General features: G+C 38.7%; 1 protein-coding gene across 1 annotated transcript in view; it reads right to left on the bottom strand.

The window, feature by feature from the left end:
- The window catches only part of SLC9A9 (solute carrier family 9 member A9), a 931015-nt gene that overhangs the window by 308862 nt on the left and 601167 nt on the right, over window positions 1-20986 (bottom strand). The window contains exon 12 of the mRNA XM_089672557.1: window positions 20034-20187. Coding sequence (XP_089528683.1) covers window positions 20034-20187 — 154 coding nt within the window. The remainder of the gene's footprint in view (window positions 1-20033; window positions 20188-20986) is intronic.

Genomic DNA, 20986 nt, shown 5'->3' with positions numbered 1-20986 from the left:
GGCCTTAGCAGCAGAAACAGGTCTCCCATCATTATGTTATCTCTACAGACACTAGTAACACGTTCATTTCAAAATGGCAGCTTTTCACTCTTTTATTGTTGAAAAACAACACGATGCAGGGTGGTGGCACCAGTTTTTATTACTGACAGAGCTTTCTGTTGCTCATGATCATTTTTCTAGTTCATTTTCTGCTTAGCTTGAACTGCTATAAGCTTTTAAATGGTACTTATTAAGCTCTGTGTGATACAGGGAGAGAAAGATACATAGGGGCTGATGAAATGAATGAATAATGTGTACATTGACCACTGTTTGCTCCAAATACTCAGTTATGTTCTGGAGAAACATGTTTTTTAAGCTCTCTGAATCCGATTGTATATTTCAAGTGATCAAGCCCACTGGTTTTAATTCAACAGCTGTTGTTAAGAGGGGATTTTCCTGTGTGGATTTTAGAAGCTGGCAGAGATGTTTTTTCATAGCTGGCCTGTCATCCTTATCTGAATACTTACTGTTCTTAAAGGGAGTTAAAGAGGGTCTTGTTCATTTTTTAATCAATGATGAGTACTCCTTCTGATGACAGTTATGTGACTTGGATTCTATAGCTCTGGCCCTATGATCTCTTCTATGGAGAAGTATTATAACACCAGCATAAAAATTATGTCTGTAAAACATGATGCCTGAAAGGAAATTATACATTGAAACACAATTATATATGCCAATATACATAGATGTCCCTGATAATTCCAAAGGATTCATGAAGTTATATTGTTCCATAATAGGCACCTAATAAGAGATAATATAACTTCAGGATTTTGTCCTAATTAATGTATGTGTGTATTTTTACTTTAGAGCATTGTTAAATAATAAACAGCCATTTACATGCTGATTTATGAGTATGCATTATCCGTTTGTCATTTTGCATTTTTTATAACTAGCTATCAGTGTAAATGTGCTACACCGAATAGAGTGCAAGTTGGATATCGGATCGATCAAAGAGCTTGTTCTTTCTCTCCAATCTAAGCATTAAAAGTGTTATCTCTGTAACTTACAGTTGTGATGAGATAGCAATAACTCCAATCTTAGTTGAATAAAACAGGCAGTGACTCGATCTAAACGACACCTTGTAGATCTTGTGAAGTTTATTCCATAATCTGAGAGAATCTTACAACAATGAACATCGGATAGGTCAAAAGATCATAATGTGATCTACTCCATGAGACATGAGGCTTGAAACTGAGTTGCATTACTGGGAATATGAAAAAAGGGGTGGAGCTATCTATACAGCATGAACTAAACCAAAGGAAGGGGAGGAGCAGATACAATATACAAAGAACACTTAAAGGCATATATGACAGTCATGTGAAACATGACAGAGCTGTAAATCCAATGTCAATCACATTGTCCAGCAATGTAGATCCATGTCAATCACAATGACCTATCACAAATGACAGATCTCTGGCAGGCTTTTTTATACAAGTAAAGGAGCCTGGGATGCTGGATAATGTCAGTGACCAAATATGGCAATGATCATATCTAGCAAATGATGTCACCCAACGTCCACAGCCATGTAGAGCCATGCTAACGCTACTGCTTTTGTTCAAGTTCATGATTCTAATTTGGATATTTTACAGGTACAGATTAAAAAATGCATCATTAGTTCTGTTAGGGGTGAAAACAAGTTCACTATATTAAAAGAGAAGTATAGCAATGGCATTTTTCTTTTCTGGGTCGCAGGAGTGTACTAACTTGTGCTCTCCTGTGACCCAGAATAGGCTGACAGTGGACTAAAGTCTGTTGTTGGCTGACATCATACAGCCACTCCAAATTCTGGAAGGATAGCAATAATAATGTCAGGATCCACCAAAATGCTTGACTGACAGCTGGCTTAGCCTCTTTTTTTTCCCACAGCATAGTGAATGTGAAATTTCATTTTGCAAAGAACACCCAATCATGAGCATTTTTGCTTGTGCAAGATTGGATGATGCAAGTCAGCAGAGCTTTCCTCATTCACTAAGCTCTGGGGAAAATTTACAAATTGCAACTTCCATTGAAAAGTGAATAGTCTTTGTGCCTTTAGTAAATCAACCTAAAGTATTTGTGTACATTACAATGAAATGTGCAGCAATCAAAACACAGATAGATGATTGCTTATTAGTTGCAAATTCTGTAGCTGCTGACTTTAATATTAGGGCATTCACCTGCCCAGGGATCCAGTGGTGTCCTCAATCCAAGCCGATTCTTCAATTGACTGTCGGGTGCTGGAGTCACCATCTTGACTAAGGGAAACCAGCAGTGAAGCCTTGTTGCACTTTGTGAATGGGCCGCAGTTCTCTGGGACCTGTGACATGTCCCAGAGGGCTGCGGGGGGCCCAAACTTCCCGCTCAGTTCACTGCAGCTAACAAAACCAGGTACCCGCTCCCCCCAAAAGGTGCCAAATGTGGAAGCAGAGGGAGGGGAGGAGACAGATAAGCAGAGCACTTCTGCTTGGCAGTACTAGGGTCGTTGGTTCGAATCCCAATGACGCGGCACCACTTGTCTGGAGTTTGCATGTTCTCCCTGTGACTGCGTGGGTTTCCTTCGGGTACTCCGGTTTCCTCCTACACTCCGAAGACATGCTGGTAGGTTAATTAGCTCCTGTCTAAATTGGTCCTAGTATGTGTTTGTATGAATGTGAGTTAAAGACCTTAGATTGTACGCCCCTTGAGGGTTAGGGACTAATGTGAATGTACAATATATATGTAAAGCGCTACGTAAATTGACGTTGCTATATAAGTACCTGAAAATAAATAAATAAATTATTGGGATGACTGCATTGCCAAATACCGCTCTAATAAACAGAACTTGCTGAGTTTTCCTCTCATACCCAGAAGTGTCGAACTCTTGGTCTTCCTGCAATGATCTATGGTTTCTTCCTCCAACCCCCATGTGGACACAGTAAAGATGTGCAGGAGGAACCACTGAGCACAGCAGTATACCAAGAATCTGACACTCGTGTGTTGGTCTCTGAACAAACTAGAGGCAGCGAGTTTACTTAAGCTGGACAGTGGACTGAACGAAAAAAAATCAAACAGATTCCTTCATTCACACATGGAAGGTGAATGGAGGAATCCTCCTTCCCCACCGGTGCATTGTATTCTGACAGTAGCCCTGCTGCCATCAGAATGAACTGATCAGCTGCTGCAGCCACTGATCAACAAAAGCTGATCCATTCCTCTAAGCCAGTGGCCTCCAAACTACGGCCCGGGGGCCGGATGTGGCCCTTGGGTTGCCGTTACCTGGCCCTTGGGGCACTATTCCTTCCATCCCACTGACGCCATCTATGGGGCACTATACCTCCCACTGACCCCATCTATGGGGCACCATTCCTTCCACTAACAGCATTGATGAGGCACTATTCTTCCCATTGATACCAACAATGAGGCTTTATCTCTTCCATTCAAACCAGTGATGGTGCGTTGCTTATGCCCACTAATGTTGGGGCATTTTTTACTCTCACTGGCCACAGTACGGCCCACCCTAAAGTCTGAAGGACAGTAAACTGGCCCTTTGCTTAGAAAGTTTGGAGACCCCGGCTCTAAGCAATACCTCAACACAGCCAATTTTCTTTTACTTCTTGTCAGCATCCGTCCAAACTTCCTAAAACCTACACCAAGCATATATACCATTTTCCCCTCTCAAACCAGCAGTGGTAGAGATCACAATAATAAAGTTCATAAAGTAACAATATTTCATTGTAAAGTGGTGGCCAGCATGTATCTGATTTGACCTGCAACTTCTAAAAACAGATCCTAAGTATAAACAGTAAAGTTATTTATAAAGCATAAAGTCATTTCTTCCAAGCGTCCTGTATACAACAAATTGAGTTAGTGGCTGAATTTATTTTTATATAGGGGAGTCTACAGAATGCTGTTTTACCACAAATTCACTTTGATATAACGTTTTATGTTAAATTAAGTTCTTTTGAGCATTACCAGGCCTTCAATTGAATTCTTTAAGAAGGAAATTACAGAGTACGCAGTGTTCCAACATTCTACGTGGAATGAACTGCAACAGCACAGTTCAAGAACACTTCAGATAAAAAACAAGGTATAAAAAGCTTCCAGCACAATAATTAAACCACTCTGCATCCACATTTCTCTCAAAGAATATGTTCATGTGATCAAGCCTTCCACATATTATTATTCAATAATGTAATTTTTTTGTCAGTTGTCCTTGATGATCAGTTCTCCAGAGAGGGCATCCGAGGTCTGTTCACCATTATGTTCTGAAAACTGGATGCCACAGATGACACTATACAAAGCGTGACATGGGATATGGGTAGACTTTCCCATGCAGGTAGGAAATACAGTACTCTTTCATTCCTTGAAGGGGGATTCTCATGGTGATTTTTTTTCTCCTGCACCATCCAAGCAACAAAAATACAAAGCTGTAGTGATAACAGAGCAGGTAATTTGGTTTCTACCATTATTGTGGCCAAAAATAATCAACCACTTCATTTATCATTGGTGGTCAGTGACTTGATTTTCAGTTATATGTTACACCTACAATAAATCAGTATTAAACACAAAAACAAAAATGTAATAGATTTCAGCTTGCCATTCTTTATATGTAGTGGCTGCATTAGTTTAGTTAGTGACAGCATCATGACTTTTCTTGCTCATTATTTTCCCTGCATTGCTCACTGCTACATGTACTCTAATGTAATGCATAGCAGGAGTCTTACTCCCCCTACTGCACTTGTTATTATTAACAATAAATGAAAAATGTAATAGTGAGTGCACAAGCTCCTTATAATAGTAGCGGGAAGCAGACATCCCAATCGTGCGATCTCTATGACTGACTGTCCCAATGGTACATGACTGGGAACCCACGTGTATAAACAATGACTGGGAGCTCAGTCACTGTGCTGGGAAGGCGCTGCACTCAATGGTGGCTTCCCATAAATGCATGTGTAGCAGCTGGATGTTAAGGCCCACCCATCCTGCCACAGCATATATGTGTACAACCAGTGATAATGTGTTAATCCAAACTTGTTTTCAATTGATATTGTGTGTCTGTTCCAATCATATTAAATGATTGTAATTGGTACAATTATGCCTGATCTATCTTCATATTTTCCAAATCAATCAGCAAAATGATCATATAAAAATAATATTTAGAACAAGACCACCATTTGGGTCCATGATCTAATTAGTCAGATACTTATTAGATCATCTTTTGTAAATAGGTGTTTGGATGCTACATACAGAGAAGAGTCCTTCATCTCGTCTTGGTTCCTGACATTGGGGGAGGCAGTGGGGTTCATTTACTAAAGTAGTAGAGATTGCACACTCATCAATGTGAATGTACACTTTATTTAGTAAAGAACATAAGGCAGTGTTTACTTCAAATACCCAATCAAGTGCAAGGAAAATTAAAAAAAAAGCAGGCTTGTTGCCCTCACACGATTGGAGGATTAAATGACTAAAGTGAGCACAGTATTACTTCATCTACTAAGCTCGGTTAACATTTACTCTGAATAGTTTCTATTCATTCAGCAAATCAACCCCAGTGAGTAAAAACCAAATACTTAAATATGCACTGCTTGTGCCACGAGGGAAGGCCATGATGTAATAATTTATTTACTTAAAAGGAAATTGCAGACAAGTGAAATCACTCAATTAGCTATTCATTATTATTATTAACCCCTTCATGACAAAGGGTAAGCGTATAATAATACCTGAACACACTTTTCTAACTTTTGCATATGTTAGTAAAATTGTACATATTGCAATTACTTAGTGAATCTAGGTGAATTATACCTTGTTTTTCCATAGGCAAATTGGGATTTTATTTGGTAGTAAATAGTAATGGATACCTCCTAATTTACTATTTTATTATTAAAGGAAAACTGGTACAAAATAGTAAAAAATATATATTTTTAAAAATGTATCTGTATATTTCTTGCTATTACCATAAGTTACCACCAAAAATCAACATAAAATTAATTTCCTGTTTCTGGCAATCAGACCAATACCACATGTGCATATGTTATTTGTTGTTTGTACTCATAGTAGGGGCCGGAAACAATAGAGCACATTTGTTTTTTTTTATCCTACCAAAAACACAAGGACCCTGACTTTTGACTCTGACCATGACCCTAACCTTGACCCTAATGCTAACTCTGACACTTGTCCAGATCAAACCCTGAACTAGAGGATGAGGGCTGATTCACATACGTGCAGTGCAGATTGAAGTTCAGGTTTCACAGCTAATTGATACAGTAGTTGTTCACAGGTCCACGTCAGGTTTACATCAGGTTCAGGACAGGATTAGCTCTCAGGATTATCCTGTTCACACATATGTGATTTATAAACGGTTCCCATAGAAGTCTGTAGCCGGTAATCCGCACCTGAACTTGACCGCACTGCCCAGAAATCGGACATGACTCTTTTTAAAACCACACTGAATTCGCACCGCCAGTGCACCAGACATATGTGAACAGTCACCATAGGAAGCAATGCTTTTTCACATGTCATGCAGATTGGATGCAGTTCAAACCGTATCCAATCCACATAAGTGAACGAGCACTAAAAAACACAGGGCAGGGCTGTACAATGCCTAATCACTGTGACTGGTTCCTGATCGTTGGTACGAGACCCAGACCTCTCAGTGGGAGCTTGGTCTCTGTGCTGGGAGAACGCTGTGCAGAGTGCTCTCAGTACATACAGTGCTCAGCATAAATAAGTACACCCCAACAGATTGGTTGGAAAACCTTTACTTTCTGCTCATAATCAATATTTTCCATGGGACACTATACTACAAAATACTACGTTTTGCAAAACTAAATTTTAGACAAAATCCTGATTAACATGAATGAAACTACAAATGAGTAATTATTCATTAAACAGGTGCTCAGCAGAATGTTGATTATAAAAGGGAGTTACTTAACAAAGAAAACCCCTCCCCATTTCATGCTGTCAGCAATGGCACCACATGGAAGAGAAATGTCACAAGGCCTGAGAAAGAAAATAATTTCTTTACAAAAGAAAGGTGAAGGCTAGAAGAAGATCAGCAAAACTTTACTTATCAGTCAGAATACTGTAGCAAAAGTGATACAAAAATTTAACAAAGATGGAACTGCAAACATCTCACAGAGCTAACACAAAAATCCAATATGTTAAATAAATATCCCTCAACCCATATACTAATACTCATATAGTGAACCCAATCAATCATAAAATAAATCCCAAAATAACCAATATATTTAAAAATTAAAATTAAAGTGACACCCCTTATGACTAAGTCCCGGATGTGACGAAATGCGTCAAGGGAAGTGACGTTGGACACACAGGAAGGGAACCGGACGTAGTGTGTCGGCCATCTTTGATAGTGGACATTCACATGTCAAACAATTTGGAAGCTGCTAGGTGACCCTAGAGGTTTAAAGGGCATGGGAATGCTTTTTGGATTATATTTTAATGTAAGCAGTTAAATAAAGTGTGTTTCATTTTGAAATGGAATTACACTATATAATTTAGTCATATATCACTCGCATGGATGGAGCATGAGTACTTTTGAGTACTATGGAGTACTTCCTTAAAGCCATGGTGACATTTAGAAAAATGTGGTGGATGACATCCTAAGGAGTACTTTTCAGGCTTGGAGGAAAGTTGTGGAAGTGTGCTGTCGATCTCTGTAATATTGATAAGGCATTTTTTGTTTGTTTTTTTGGTAATGGTATATATGCCTTACACTATAGAAGTGTACACACTATCACATTTTACACAGTGTTCACATTTTTCCCTTTTTACTAATTTTACACAATTTTTGAAATTGCACAAATGCATATGGTATATGGGTATGATATTTAATTTATTAAGTTAATGCACTATATGCGTTTTCTTTCTTTTGAGGTATATTCTTTCCTTTTGGGAGTGATTGGAGGGGCTCAGCACTAAAGGCTCTGATAAGTTGCATATTTTTGAACACAAAGTTTTTGGAGTGGCTTTAATTTATATATTGTCTGGACACGAGTGATCTACATTTTGGATAATATTTTTGAATTTTTATATATATTTTTTATATTTTTCTTTGCACTTTAATTTTTAGATATATTGGTTATTTTGGGATTTATTTTATGATTGATTGGGTTCATTATATGAGTATTAGTATATGGGTTTAGGGATATTTATTTAACATATTGGATTTTTGTGTTGGTTTGCACTTTCAAGGGTGAAAGTTAGATCTTGTATGTTAGAGGGTATTATTGATAGTATATTTATTTTATGTTGATACCTTAGTTATAGTTTTATCATCTCACAGAGCTGTCCAGGCACCCCAAGGAAGTTAACACCTTGACAGGAGCATCTTATAATGAGAAGGGTTGAAGAAAACTGCCATGCAAGTTCACTGCAGTTAGCTAAAGAGTTAGAAAGCCAAACTGGGGTGATTGTTTCCCATTACACAATACAGTGTACACTGTAGAGGAATGGCATGCATGAGTGTCATCCATGAAGGAAGCCTCTCCTAAAGCCCATGCACAAAAAAGCCTGCATAGAATTTGCCAGGGCATGCTGAAAAAGAAGACTACTGGGACTCTTCACTCTTGAGTGATGAGACCAAGGTAAATGTTTTTGGAACTGATGGCTTCAAAACTGTATGGCATTGCAAAGGTGAAGAGTACAAAGAAAAATGTATGGTGCCTACAGTGAAACATGGTGGTGGCAGTGTTCTTCTGTGGAGCTGCATGAGTGCTGCTGGTGTCGGGGAGTTGCATTTCATTGATGGTATTATGAACTCACAGATGTACTGCTCTATATTGAAAGAGAAGATGTTACCATCACTCCATGCCTTTGGTCGTCGTGCACTTTTCCAACATGACAATGATCCAAAACACACATCCAAGGCCACTGTTGCATTTCTGAAGTAGAACAGGGTGAAAGTGATTCAGTGGTCAAGTATGTCTCCTGATCTGAATCCAATCGAACACCTATGGCGAATTCTAAAGTTGAGCATCACTCTACATCCAACATCCAGGCTCTAAAAGAAGTCATTCTTGACGAATGGAAAAAGATATATGTTGCAATATGTTGCCAACTTATTCATTCCATGCCTAGAAGACTTGGTGCTGTCCTTACAAATCATGGCATTCATACAAAATACTACATGTAGTAGCTTTTGTTGTGGGGTGTATTTATTTTTCCATCAACTCATTTGAGTAAAACTGAAGATTTTTTTAATCTGAGTCATATTATTAATCTTACTTTCATGTAATGAGCTAAACAAATGTTCTATAAAACTTAGTTTTGTCAAAATTTTGGAAATTGTTCTTGTGTTCATTGAGTTATTGATTAAAATCTTACTTTTCAAAAGGGGTGGACTCATTTATCCTGAGCACTGTACAGTTGCAAGAAAAAGTATGTGAACCCCTTGGGATTACGTGGAGTTTTGCATGAATTGGGCATAACATGTGCTCTGAACGTCATCTAAGTCACAACAATAGAAGAACACAGTCTGCTGAACATAATACTACACAAACATTAGATGTTGCCATGGTTTAATTGCACATAACATGTAAACATTCACAGTGCAAGGAGGAAAAAGTATGTGAATCTTTGGACTTAATAACTGGTTGACCCTCCTTTGGCAGCAATAACCTCAACCAAACGTTTCCTGTAGTTGCAGATCAGACCTGCACAATGATCTGGAGTAATTTTGGACCACTCCTCTTCACAAAACTGTTTCAGTGTAGCAATATTCTTGGGATGTCTGGTGTGAATCGCTCTCTTAAGGTCATGCCACGGCATTTCAATTGGGTTGAGGTCAGGACTCTGACTGGGCCACTCCAGAAGGCATATTCTGTGCTGTTGCAGCCATTGTTTTGTTGAATTACTTGTATGCTTTGGGCCATTGTCCTGTTGCATCACCCATCCTCTGCGGAGCTTCAGTTGGCGGACAGATGGTCGTACGTTTTCCTGCAAAATGTCTTGATAAACTCTGGAATTCATTTTCCCATCAATGACAACAATCCATCCAGGCCCTGAGGCAGCAAAGCAGCCCCAAACCATGATGCTCCCTCCGTCATGTTTTACAGTGGGGATGAGGTTTTGATGTTGGTGTGCTGTGCCTTTTTTTCTCCATACATAGTGTTGTGTGTTCTTCCCAAACAACTCAATCTTGGTTTCATCTGTCCACCGTATATTTTGCCAGTAATGCTGTGGAACATCCAGGTGCTCTTTTGCAAACTTCAAACGTGCTGCAATATTCTTTTTGGACAGCAATGGCTTCCTCCGTGGTGTCCTCCCATGTACTCCATTCTTGTTTAATGTTTTCCTTATTGTAGATGTGTCAACAAAAATGTTAGCATGTGCCAGAGATTTCTGTAGGTCTTTAGCTGACACTCGGGGATTCTTCTTTTCCTTATGCAGCATTCTGCACTGTGCTCTTGCAGTCATTTTTACAGGACGACCATGCCTAGGGAGAGTAGCAACAGTGCTAAACTTTCTCCATTTGTAGACAGTCTGTCTTACCGTGGAAACATGAACATCAAGGCTTTTGGAGATACTTTTGTAACCCTTTCCAGCTTCATGCGAGTCAACAATTCTTGATTGTAGGTCTTTGGAGAGCTCTTTTTTGCGAGGCATGGTTCACATCAGACAGTGCTTCTTGAAACCAGTAAACCCAAAACAGGTGTGTGTTTTTTAAGGGCAGGACAGCTGTCAGCAAAACATCCAATATCATCACACTGATTGGAGTCAAGGTTGGCTCACTCCTGGCTCCAATTAGCTTTGGGAGAAGTCATTAAGCTAGTGCCTTACATACTTTTTCCTCCCTGCACTGTGAATGTTTACATGTAATGTGCAATTAAACCATGGCAACATCTAATGTTTGTGTAGTATTATGTTCAGCAGACTGTGTTCTTCTATTGTTGTGACTTAGATGACGTTCAGAGCACATTTTATGCCCAATTCATGCAAAACTCCACGTAATCCCAAGGGGTTCACATACTTTTTCTTGCAACTGTATATGCAGTTTTATGCAAGAAGACCCACTCGGGAAGGAGTCCAGTGAACAATCTGAGTTCTCTGAAATCCACTGCGGTTAGATTTTAGTGACTTCCTCACCAATTCATTGAGAGGAATTTACCTTAATCCTGTCTTGTGTAACGCCCAACATTTCTGCTTCATGTATCAGCAATCAAATTCAGTTGCACACGAACGTAATAATTTACTGATATTTGTATTCAGGTCTTTTTGACAGAAAGATTGAATGTAAAATGTTCAGTAAAGCCCCTGTAAACATGCATATGCATATACCTGCGTACAAATCCTCTAACATACTGTATACACACATATGTGCATAAATTACTGCGCTCAAACATAAAATGTTCTATTTTTATTATATGGCTCTGTTTTGGATTACCAGATTACTAAATTATTGGCAAAAAGGAAGTGGATAGGAAGATGTTTTATATCGCTGCAATGCTACTTTTGACAAGTAGAAAATAAACCGCAATCTTATAGAAAATCTGTTTCAATATATGTACAGTATCTCTGTCTTTCATACTGCCATGCTGTGCACCAAATGGGATAAATCTCACTAATTCCATTTGCATTCTTCAGAACTCTTGCAGCTTGGTTTAAGTTAAAAATAACAATATTCAGACAACACAGAAATACTCTTTAACTTGTGTGTTCTGATTTCTGTATTAGTGAATATTTCTATTACATCCTATTGTTTCTACTGTGGAGAGCTGGATACTTCAATCATTGTTCCTGCTCTTTTGATTCATAGCTAAAACCATTCCATGCTCTTAGTATCTTATAAAGCAGATCAGTTCAATAAAATGAATAAAAATATGTTGTACCAAGTGTTTTTCACTTTAGGAACCCTGCCTATAATTTCCACAAACTAAACTGTTGTCTCAGGAAAAAAAATCTCTACAACCTCTAAAGTAAACCTCGGGGATAAAAGAAAACTTAAGATGAAGTTGGAAAAGTCAATGAACTAATATAGTCATATGGTCATACTAGACCAATGAGGTCATGAGCACCCCCCTGCGTGTATGCGCAGTTGTGGGAATCCGCTGCTATCAGCTGATAGGCCCAGCACTGACATCTTCCTTCCAGATTCAGATTGAACCCTAACTCATCCCTACTGCAGACAGGACAGAGCACATTGGTGACAGAGTGGTAAGCTCATCAATACCATTTGTCTGGTTTCTATACGTTTTTATCCTGTATTCGCTGTTAAAAAATAAACCTGCATCACGAACTTTCAAAAGTGCTGGTCACAGGGGATGGGAGCAAAACCTAGTTGTACTGCTTAATTGCAGTAGAAGAAAGGCAGGTCTCTAGGATGTCTTTATGTCTGGCAGGATTGTGTAAATCAGTAATAAATGAACAGAAATACAAAGTAAAACAGGTTTCATATATGCATTCCATCTGTATATTAAACTACCCAGAATTCAGCTTTAAGAAGAATAAAAAAGACATCTTTTCAAAATACAGTATATGTAAAATAGATAATCTTGAGATGAAGATCTTACTATTTTGTCTTAACGTTTTTAAAAACCTGGCTTTTATGTATAGTTTGTATTATATACTGTATGTAGGTGGGGAAGACAAACTTGCTCTTTATGTATGCAGGTTCTGTTTCTTGCCTACACAATGGTTAAAGGATTTGCATAGGCATAACTCACAGTTACCCTCAAATCTCCTTTTCCCACTTTTGATCATGTCTCAGCACCAATTTTTTATTTGCCTTTTTCCTTGCTTTTATATTATTGTAGGGGCAGCAATTCCTATTGACATAGGTTTGCCCTCACACAGTTACATCTCCCAAGAACCCTTTCTCAACACAATGTGTAGATGGGTTATTGGAAGAGAAGGCTGCAACACTGCTGTGTAAGAAATCACCGGTGAAGAAGCACAGAGAGGGTAGAGGGTAGGTCTGTAGTCCGGCAGGCAGGACTGATAACAGTGCTTGTGTTGTTAGCCAAAACAGAAAGTTAGGAATTCTGTGGATTACTGACAGAGCAACAGTTATTGTAGTATTTTTAAAAAGATAAAAATGGAGAAACGTGGTACTGCAGAGATGTACTGAATAAATATATTTTTATTATTATTTATTATGGAAAATTGTTACCAGATACTGTCACTATCTTCCTTTCCTATCTCACATCAGCACACAAAGAGTTAACTCCTCCCTTGGAACTCACAGGACCACCTCTTCCTAGCGTCATAAATAGAAGTACCCCCTTCCCTCACTCAGTGTTCTCTTTTTTGGTCAGGCTCCAGGCCACCTTTTTAATGCTGCGGATATTGTAAGTACTAGTGTTTCTCCTGGTTTTACAAGTAATATCCTCCCTGCCGCTCTTCCCACTCCAGGTTCAGCCACTCCTGGTGTTGGAAGACTCAGAAGTCTGAAAGTAAAGCTTCCTGAAAGTGGGTGCCCTGGGTGCTGGAGAGCAGGCTTTTTGGTGCTTAAACAGCATTATATTAAACAGGTGTGGTGGCAGTGAGCTCTTACAATGCAGCCAGTTTGCTTTGCATGTTCTCTGTCCCTGTATAGCAGTGCACTGCACTGCTCTCCTGGCCTTAATGACTGAATGAAGTGGGCCAGAGATGATGTGACCGGGGCAGAGAGGTGAGCAGGGCCAGGCAGCAGCTGCTCTTCGCCTAGCAACAGTGCAACAAGTCTTTAAAGCCAGAACAGGAACCAACTTCTCCTTCTCTTCTTTCCTATTTTGGTACGGAGGTCCCATGAAGACTGAGATTGAGCTCTGCAGTCACTTTTGTAGCAGTTGTTTTCTTATTTCGGGGCACAATCCTGCGCAATGTTCTTTTGTCTCTTTCAGTTAGTTGACCATGTTAACTGCACTTATGCTTATCAGACAACATTTTCCCAGAAACTGTATATGCCGTCATAACCTTTGATACTGTACCTTGTGACACGGCAAATAAACTGGCAACTTCAGTCACAGAGGCACCAGCTAAGCGGGCACCAACAATATGCCCTCTTTGAAGCTCAGTAAACTCTGACATGCCTCCATAGTACTAGCAGCGTACTCAGTGAATGACGAAAGTGAGGCTTCCCATCTGTTAGCTAAGTGTCTCATCACACAGTGGAAACAAATGAGTGTTACTCAATTCTGCTTTGAACCTGGAACATGTTGTCACTTTCACACCTGCAAATCATGTAGTGTTTCCATTTTTGTCTAGCCCCTGTATGTGCTAATAGAAAACACCTTCTGGGGGAAGGGTGTGAGCATGGCGCTCTGCAGCTGCATGAGCTAGGAGCTCCCACGCCCACAGAGTAATGGTACTCACTTGACCTCTTCATTCGCCTGTACTGCCTCGGAGAGAGTGCTCGTTCCGGGAAGTTCGGAAGTGGGTGAGTTGCCACGGGACGAGGTAAATCTCTAAAGTTGAGGTTGTGTATGCTAATGTCGAGGCTTTGAGATGCATGGATACAACATTAGTTTCTTTAGGGGTCTCAGAGGTTGATGGGACAGTGTAAACAGAACATCATTTAAGTAAGCCCATAAGAAGAAAGGAGGGGGCACCCAGGAAGGGTAATGTGAAGAAGGAAAAGAAAGGGACATTAGAGAACTGTAACCCTCAAAAAGACTAGGAGGGGAAAGATTTTATGCGAGACCAGTGTTGGGGATAAGGACCCGGGGATGCTGGAAGTAAATCTCTATCTAATGCTATAAGTAATTTTACATTTTGAAGAATATGAACAATAGATCTGTCAAAGGAGAAGGAGCAAAAACTCCTCAACCAAATTTAAACACAAGTACAATAAAGATGTACATGCCTTTGCATGAGAAAAGCCCTGAGGAACAAGCCCCAGAAAGTCACGGAGAAGCAAATTGTACTGGAGGCCAAATGAGACTGTATAATCTCAAGGTTGAAGAGTGAAAGGGGGAGAAGAAATATGGAGGAGCAATGTATGTAAATACCCTCAAATTAAAGCTGACAGTCTGCAGTTAAAGCACATCTTGTTCGTTTCATTTCAAATCCATTGTGGTGGTGTATAGAGCCAAAAATGTTAGAATTGTGTCGATGTCCCAATATTTATGGACCTGACTGTATATTGGATCATGCTCCTGTCGCAATGAGACTACGGTTTGGAAGGGAACAGAACAAAATAAACACGTGGCGATTAAATGAGACCATTCTACAAGACCCGAAAACGGAAATAAAAGTAAAGCAGGAAATTGAACAATATTCTAAGTTAAACGAGCCTGGCGAGGTTTCAGTTGCCACTGTTTGGGAAGCACATAAGGCCTATATTAGGGCATACTGATTGCGATAGGGGCGGAGAAAAAGAAAGGACAGGGGAAAAAAATTAGGGTATTAACGGAAGAACTATATCAGTTGGAACAATTGCATGCAAAGAAAATAAATATAGATTTACAACAGGAGATAATATTAAAAAGAGAAGAGCTAAAGGATCTCATGGAGCAAGAAACAAGGAAGATTTTTAATGGGGTTTTGAAGAAAAGATATTGGGGGGGGGGGATAAACCTTGGAAATACTTAATAAAGAAATTGAGGGTAAAGAAATTGAGGAATTTTATTGAAAAAATGAAGAAGTGAAAAAGGCAAAATGGCTTATTCGACCAACGATATCGCTAACACATTTCAGAGATACTATAGTGGTCTATACGGAGCAGAATTTAAGAACCAGCAGGAATCAGAGGAAGAGAGAAGGGGAAAAAGGCAAATATATCTGAACAAGGCTGGTCTACCTAGGCTGGATGAAGTTAGATTAACAGCTTTGAAAATAGCTTCATTTCAACAGAAGAATTTAATTTAGCACTGAAGAGTACAGCTGTAGGTAAGAGCCCCGGCCCGGATGGATTTACTGTGGGATATTATAAGACTTTTATAGAATATCTAGTCCCTAAACTGTGTATATACATGAATGCATTGGGAAAAGAGACAAATATGAGGGAGGAGTCGTTACAGGCATATATCACAGTAATGCACAAGGAGGGGAAAGATTGGTCACAATGTACCAGTTATAGACCTATAGCTTTGTTAAATGCCGATACAAAATTATACGTGAAGGTATTAGCAACAAGGATGAAAGAGCTGATGCCCGATTGGATACATTTAGACCAAGTGGGATTTATCCCGGGTAGAGAAGGAAAGGATAATGGACTAAGAACATTGCTTATCCTGCAAAAGAGTGGAAGAAGAGAGGGTCATTTTATCGATCGATGCTGAAAAGGCCTTCGATAGAGTAGATTGGGGATTTATGGTAGATACGCTGAAGACGTTAGGAATTGGGCCCAGAATGATGCGATGGATAAAAGAGTTATATAAGAACCCATCAGTGAAGGTCAATGGATCATTTTTAAAGTTTTTCAGGCAGTATAATGGAACAAGACAGGGATGCCCACTTTCCCCGTTGTTGTTTGTGATTTCCTTGGAACTGCTATTAGCAACCGTAAGAGATAATGTAGATGTTAAAGAAATGTGGATAAAGGATGTCGAGCATAAAGTGGCAGCATATGCAGATGATATGCTGTTCTATATTACAAACCCTAGATTAACATTACAAAATTTAATGAGAAAATGTAAAGATTAAGAAGAGCTATCAAACCTGAAAATTAACCCCTCAAAATGGGAGATTTTAAATATAAATGTCCCAAAGGTTGCAAAACAAATTTTTACAAAAAGAATTCCCTTTTACATGGAGGGAAAAAAGAATGAAAGTATTTGGGAATAACATTAACATCACCCATAAAAAATCTATATCAGGCAAATTATATCCCATTAATAAATGAGATAAAGGATGATTTGAGGAAAATGTCCATGGGAATGCTGTCCAGGATAGGTCGGATAAATATTATTAAGATGATCATAGTACCAACAGTTTTATATAAATTTTTTCATGATCCTTAAAAAAATGATACTCAGATATGTATGGGTTAATAAAAAAACAAGAGTTAAATGTGAAGTTTTATGCAGCAATAAAAGAAAAGGGGGACTAAATATGCCAGATTGTAAGAGATATTATAATTCAGTGTTAGTATCATGAATTGCAGATTGGATATATAATGCAGGGGGAGAAGTTGGGTAAAAATGTAGCATTCACTTAGTAAGGCACCACTAGTCAGGATCATTTGGATAGCACATAAGTTTCGCACTTTGGGTGAAGATACAAGCACTTTGACACGGAATGTATTAAGGATTTGGGGTGAAATGCACAAGCAGCAGGATTGGAAGTTTAATTCATTGTCAATTCCGCTGGTGGGAACAAAGTTTTTCCCACCCGGGAATGATAATATTTCAGGAAAATGGATGCATGTTTAAAAGATATTGTGGATAAGGGGGTATTATGTTAACACGATTTAAAAATAAGAAGGAAACATTTTCTACACTGGATGAATGGCGGTACTATCAAATAAGACATTTTGTTGCAATGCTCCCACAGCCACTAAAGATTGAGGAAGAAATGTATCCTTTAGAGGAAATGTTTAGCTCCAATAGAATACAAAAACATGCTACCTCAAGGATTTATAAAATTCTTACTGAAATAGATAGACTGGTGTCCCAAATGTATCTGGATAAGTGGGAAAAGGAGCTTGAAACAAAATTGAACGAGCAACAAAAAAACAAAATGTTTAGACTAATACATGGGGCGCTGAATATGAATATAGTTGAAAATAATTATAAATGTCTGGTAAGATGGTATATTACACCTAACGTGATGCATAAGCTAAGACCAGAGGTCTCACTCCATTGTTGGAGGAGATGTGGGAGTAAGGGTACAATGGCACATATTTGGTGGGATTGTCCTAAAATACAGTAGTTCTGGTGGGGGATAATTCAATACATACAAGAGATACTGAAGATTAGTATAATGTCAGACCCGTGGGTTTGCTTATTTCACAAATCAGAGCTCTCGGTGAAGCAATAAAAAAATACGATACTGTTCCATCTTCTAAATGCAGCCAAAGGTTTTATCCCCAAATCCTGGCAAAAAATAGAGCCCTCAAAAATAAAAGATTGGATAGATAGATTTGAGTATATGTGCAAGATGGAAGAATTATATCACATAGATGAGAATAAAACGGAAAAATTTAAAAAATCCTGGGAAGAATGGCATAACTTCAAAAAATCAAAAAGATATTTGGAAGTGGTTGGAGTGTAATGGAAAAAGAAAATAAATGGCAAAGGAACAAGAGTACGGGAATGATAAGAGAGAAAGAAAAGGATAAGTAGGGGAAAAAGCCAGATAGAATAAAATCAGAAGAACAAGAAGTAAATGAAAGGGTTAAGAAGAATAGGGGGGGGGTGTTAATAGGGTGATGGGGAAAGTTAAATAAATATGTTTTTTTGTTTCTTATGATGTTTGAGATGAAGTGGATTTTGTATTACACAATTAATAGAGATATAATAAAAAAAAGAAGAAAACACCTTCTACGTTCACTAACAAAAAGTGCCTATAACTTTCATGGAATCCTGATAATAATATAATAATGGGGCAGCACAGTGGCTTAGTGGTTAGCACTTCCGCCTGGCAGTATCAGGGTCATTGGTTCGAATCCCAACCATGGCACTACCTGCCTGGAGTTTGCATGTTCTCCCTGTGCCCTTGTGGGTTCCCTCCGGGTACTCCGGTTTCCTTCCACACACCAAAGACATGCTGGTAGGTTAATTAGATCCTGTCTAAATTGTCCATAGTATGTGTAAGTATGAATGTGAGTTAGGGACCTTAGATTGTAAACCCCTTGAGGGTTAGGGACTGATGTGAATGTACAATATACATATGTAAAGAGCTGCGTAAATTGACGGCGCTATATAAGTACCTGGAATAAATAAATAAATAATATTAGGAGTATCTATTATCTGGGGTAAAAGATGAGACAGTCTTACACCCTGACCCAGTATGAACACTGCTGCTAAGACAAGAAAAAATACTGGACAAATAGTACTCCCTGACAGATAACTCTGCACTACTATAGCAATTCAAAAGTGGAAATTCAAATTACTATGAATTTGGACTCATAAGTGGTTCTCCTTAATTTAACAAACTGTACCAACAATGTTATAATTATATATACAAATGCAAATAAAACAAAAAATAATCCCGAGCTCAGTGATAAAATATTCAGGACTGCTGCACCTAGATCACAATCCAGATACGAGATGTGCACCATACAAATTTAACCAAATATAAGTAGACTGCCCCTTTAAGAATCAATTTCTACGTATCTTACCATAAATAAATTAAAATGTTATAGAAATATATCCACAATATATATACAGAAAATTCATAATATGCAATTCATAAAAACATCAGTGCAATAAATAACATGAGGTTCAACTCATCATATATTAATAAATAAAAATCCATAATTCAGCAGTCAATCTCCAATATATATAAAATAAAGTGACATAAAACCATAAATAGTTCAAATTCATGAAAGTAAGTCCCCAAAAGTAACCAACTTCTAGGCGAGTAGAACACACAATGTAGTGCCACGAGAAAGAAAGGTGTCACCAGACCACTCCACCTAAAGGTTAAGTAGGCACTTGGATCCCCCAAAGAGATCACGCAGTGCCTTGCTTCCCTGCAGCCCCACTAACTCTGGCCACAAAAGTCCTGTTTCAAATTTCTAAGCGGATGCACTCAGCAAAGAAGGATTAGAGGAAAGAAGCCAATGCCATAGTGTAGTATTGTCTAAAAACTGCTTTTGTAATAAGGCAAACAACACTTACAAACTTTATAATACACAAGCATGAGTATAGCAATGCATCTCAATATAAAAATAGAAGGGCTCCAATATTACTATGGTTACTGCCGCAATTAGCTTTGGAGTGACCACATAAAGTTACCGATAAGTGAAATTAGATTTTTACAGCACATCGCCACTCCTGCATTATAATTACATAAACTTTATAGTTATATCATAAAACCATAATTGTTTACATATACTTCTAGCTGCAATGCATTTTATGTTAATCAGAGGAATATGAAGGCATTAAAAACAGGAAAACCTTTGTCCCCCAGGGAATCTATACAGTACTGACCTGATCTGTAGCCATGTGAGCATTGGGGTGGTCCCCCCTCCAAATACCCACACAGTAAAGAACACGACCAACAGTGTGGTGGTAAACATCATTTGCTTTGGCTGAGTCTCTGTGTCTCGAATTGCTAGAGCAAAGGCTATTGCCCCACGTAAACCTGTAAAAAAGAACAATGACAAGATTTCACAGAACTGTTTGCTTTGAAAACCCTCAGAGGGCACAGTCTACCTGTTAAGTGGCTCTAATTTCCTTTCTGGGATAAATATTGTGCAGTTGGTTGCCCTGTTATGCATATCCTGATGACTTTAGAAATCCTCCATTTTTAAAACCAAACAGCTAAATATCCAATTAAAATATATACTGTATATCAACTACTTAACATACCAAATAATTTTTAACTTTCTTGACCCGGTCTATGTCACCAGTTACACCAACAATACAGAACAGTCAGGTCTATGACCTACACCTCCCCAGTAGAACAGCTTGGTAAGCTACACATTCCCACTCTGCTGTCTGGACAATGAATTAGCAGTCACATACTGATGAGGTCATTCCTCTGCTCACTTTGCTCTCTCCTCCTGTCAGCATGTTCTCAGTCAGCACATAGGAAAGTGGTTCCTGCTGCAGTCCTTGAGAGAACTGTTGGAGTCACCAAGAGTTATAAAGTTTCAAACGGGGGTCAAGTCTTCTCCCATGCTACACATTTTTGTGTATTTCCAAATAAAGGTTTTAAGTTAAATTAGCAGAGTAGACAAATATACCAAATAAACAAACTACTTTCACATGAGTGGACTGATTGGGTCAGCCTGTCAGTTTTTCAGACAGACCCAATCAGACACTCCATTCTCCTCTATGCAGTGGCGGGTGTAAACAGACATATGTCTGTTTACACCCGCCTATATCCAATCCAATTTGATAAAACCAGACAGATGGGTATCTGTTCCCGTTCTGTCTAG

This window comes from Staurois parvus, unplaced genomic scaffold (assembly GCF_062004578.1).
Source record: "Staurois parvus isolate SC_StPar_1 unplaced genomic scaffold, SC_StPar_1.0 ptg000131l, whole genome shotgun sequence".
NCBI classification, from domain to species: Eukaryota; Metazoa; Chordata; class Amphibia; order Anura; family Ranidae; genus Staurois; species Staurois parvus.
Note: the sequence above shows the minus strand (reverse complement) of the source record. Positions and strands in the feature narration are given on the sequence as shown.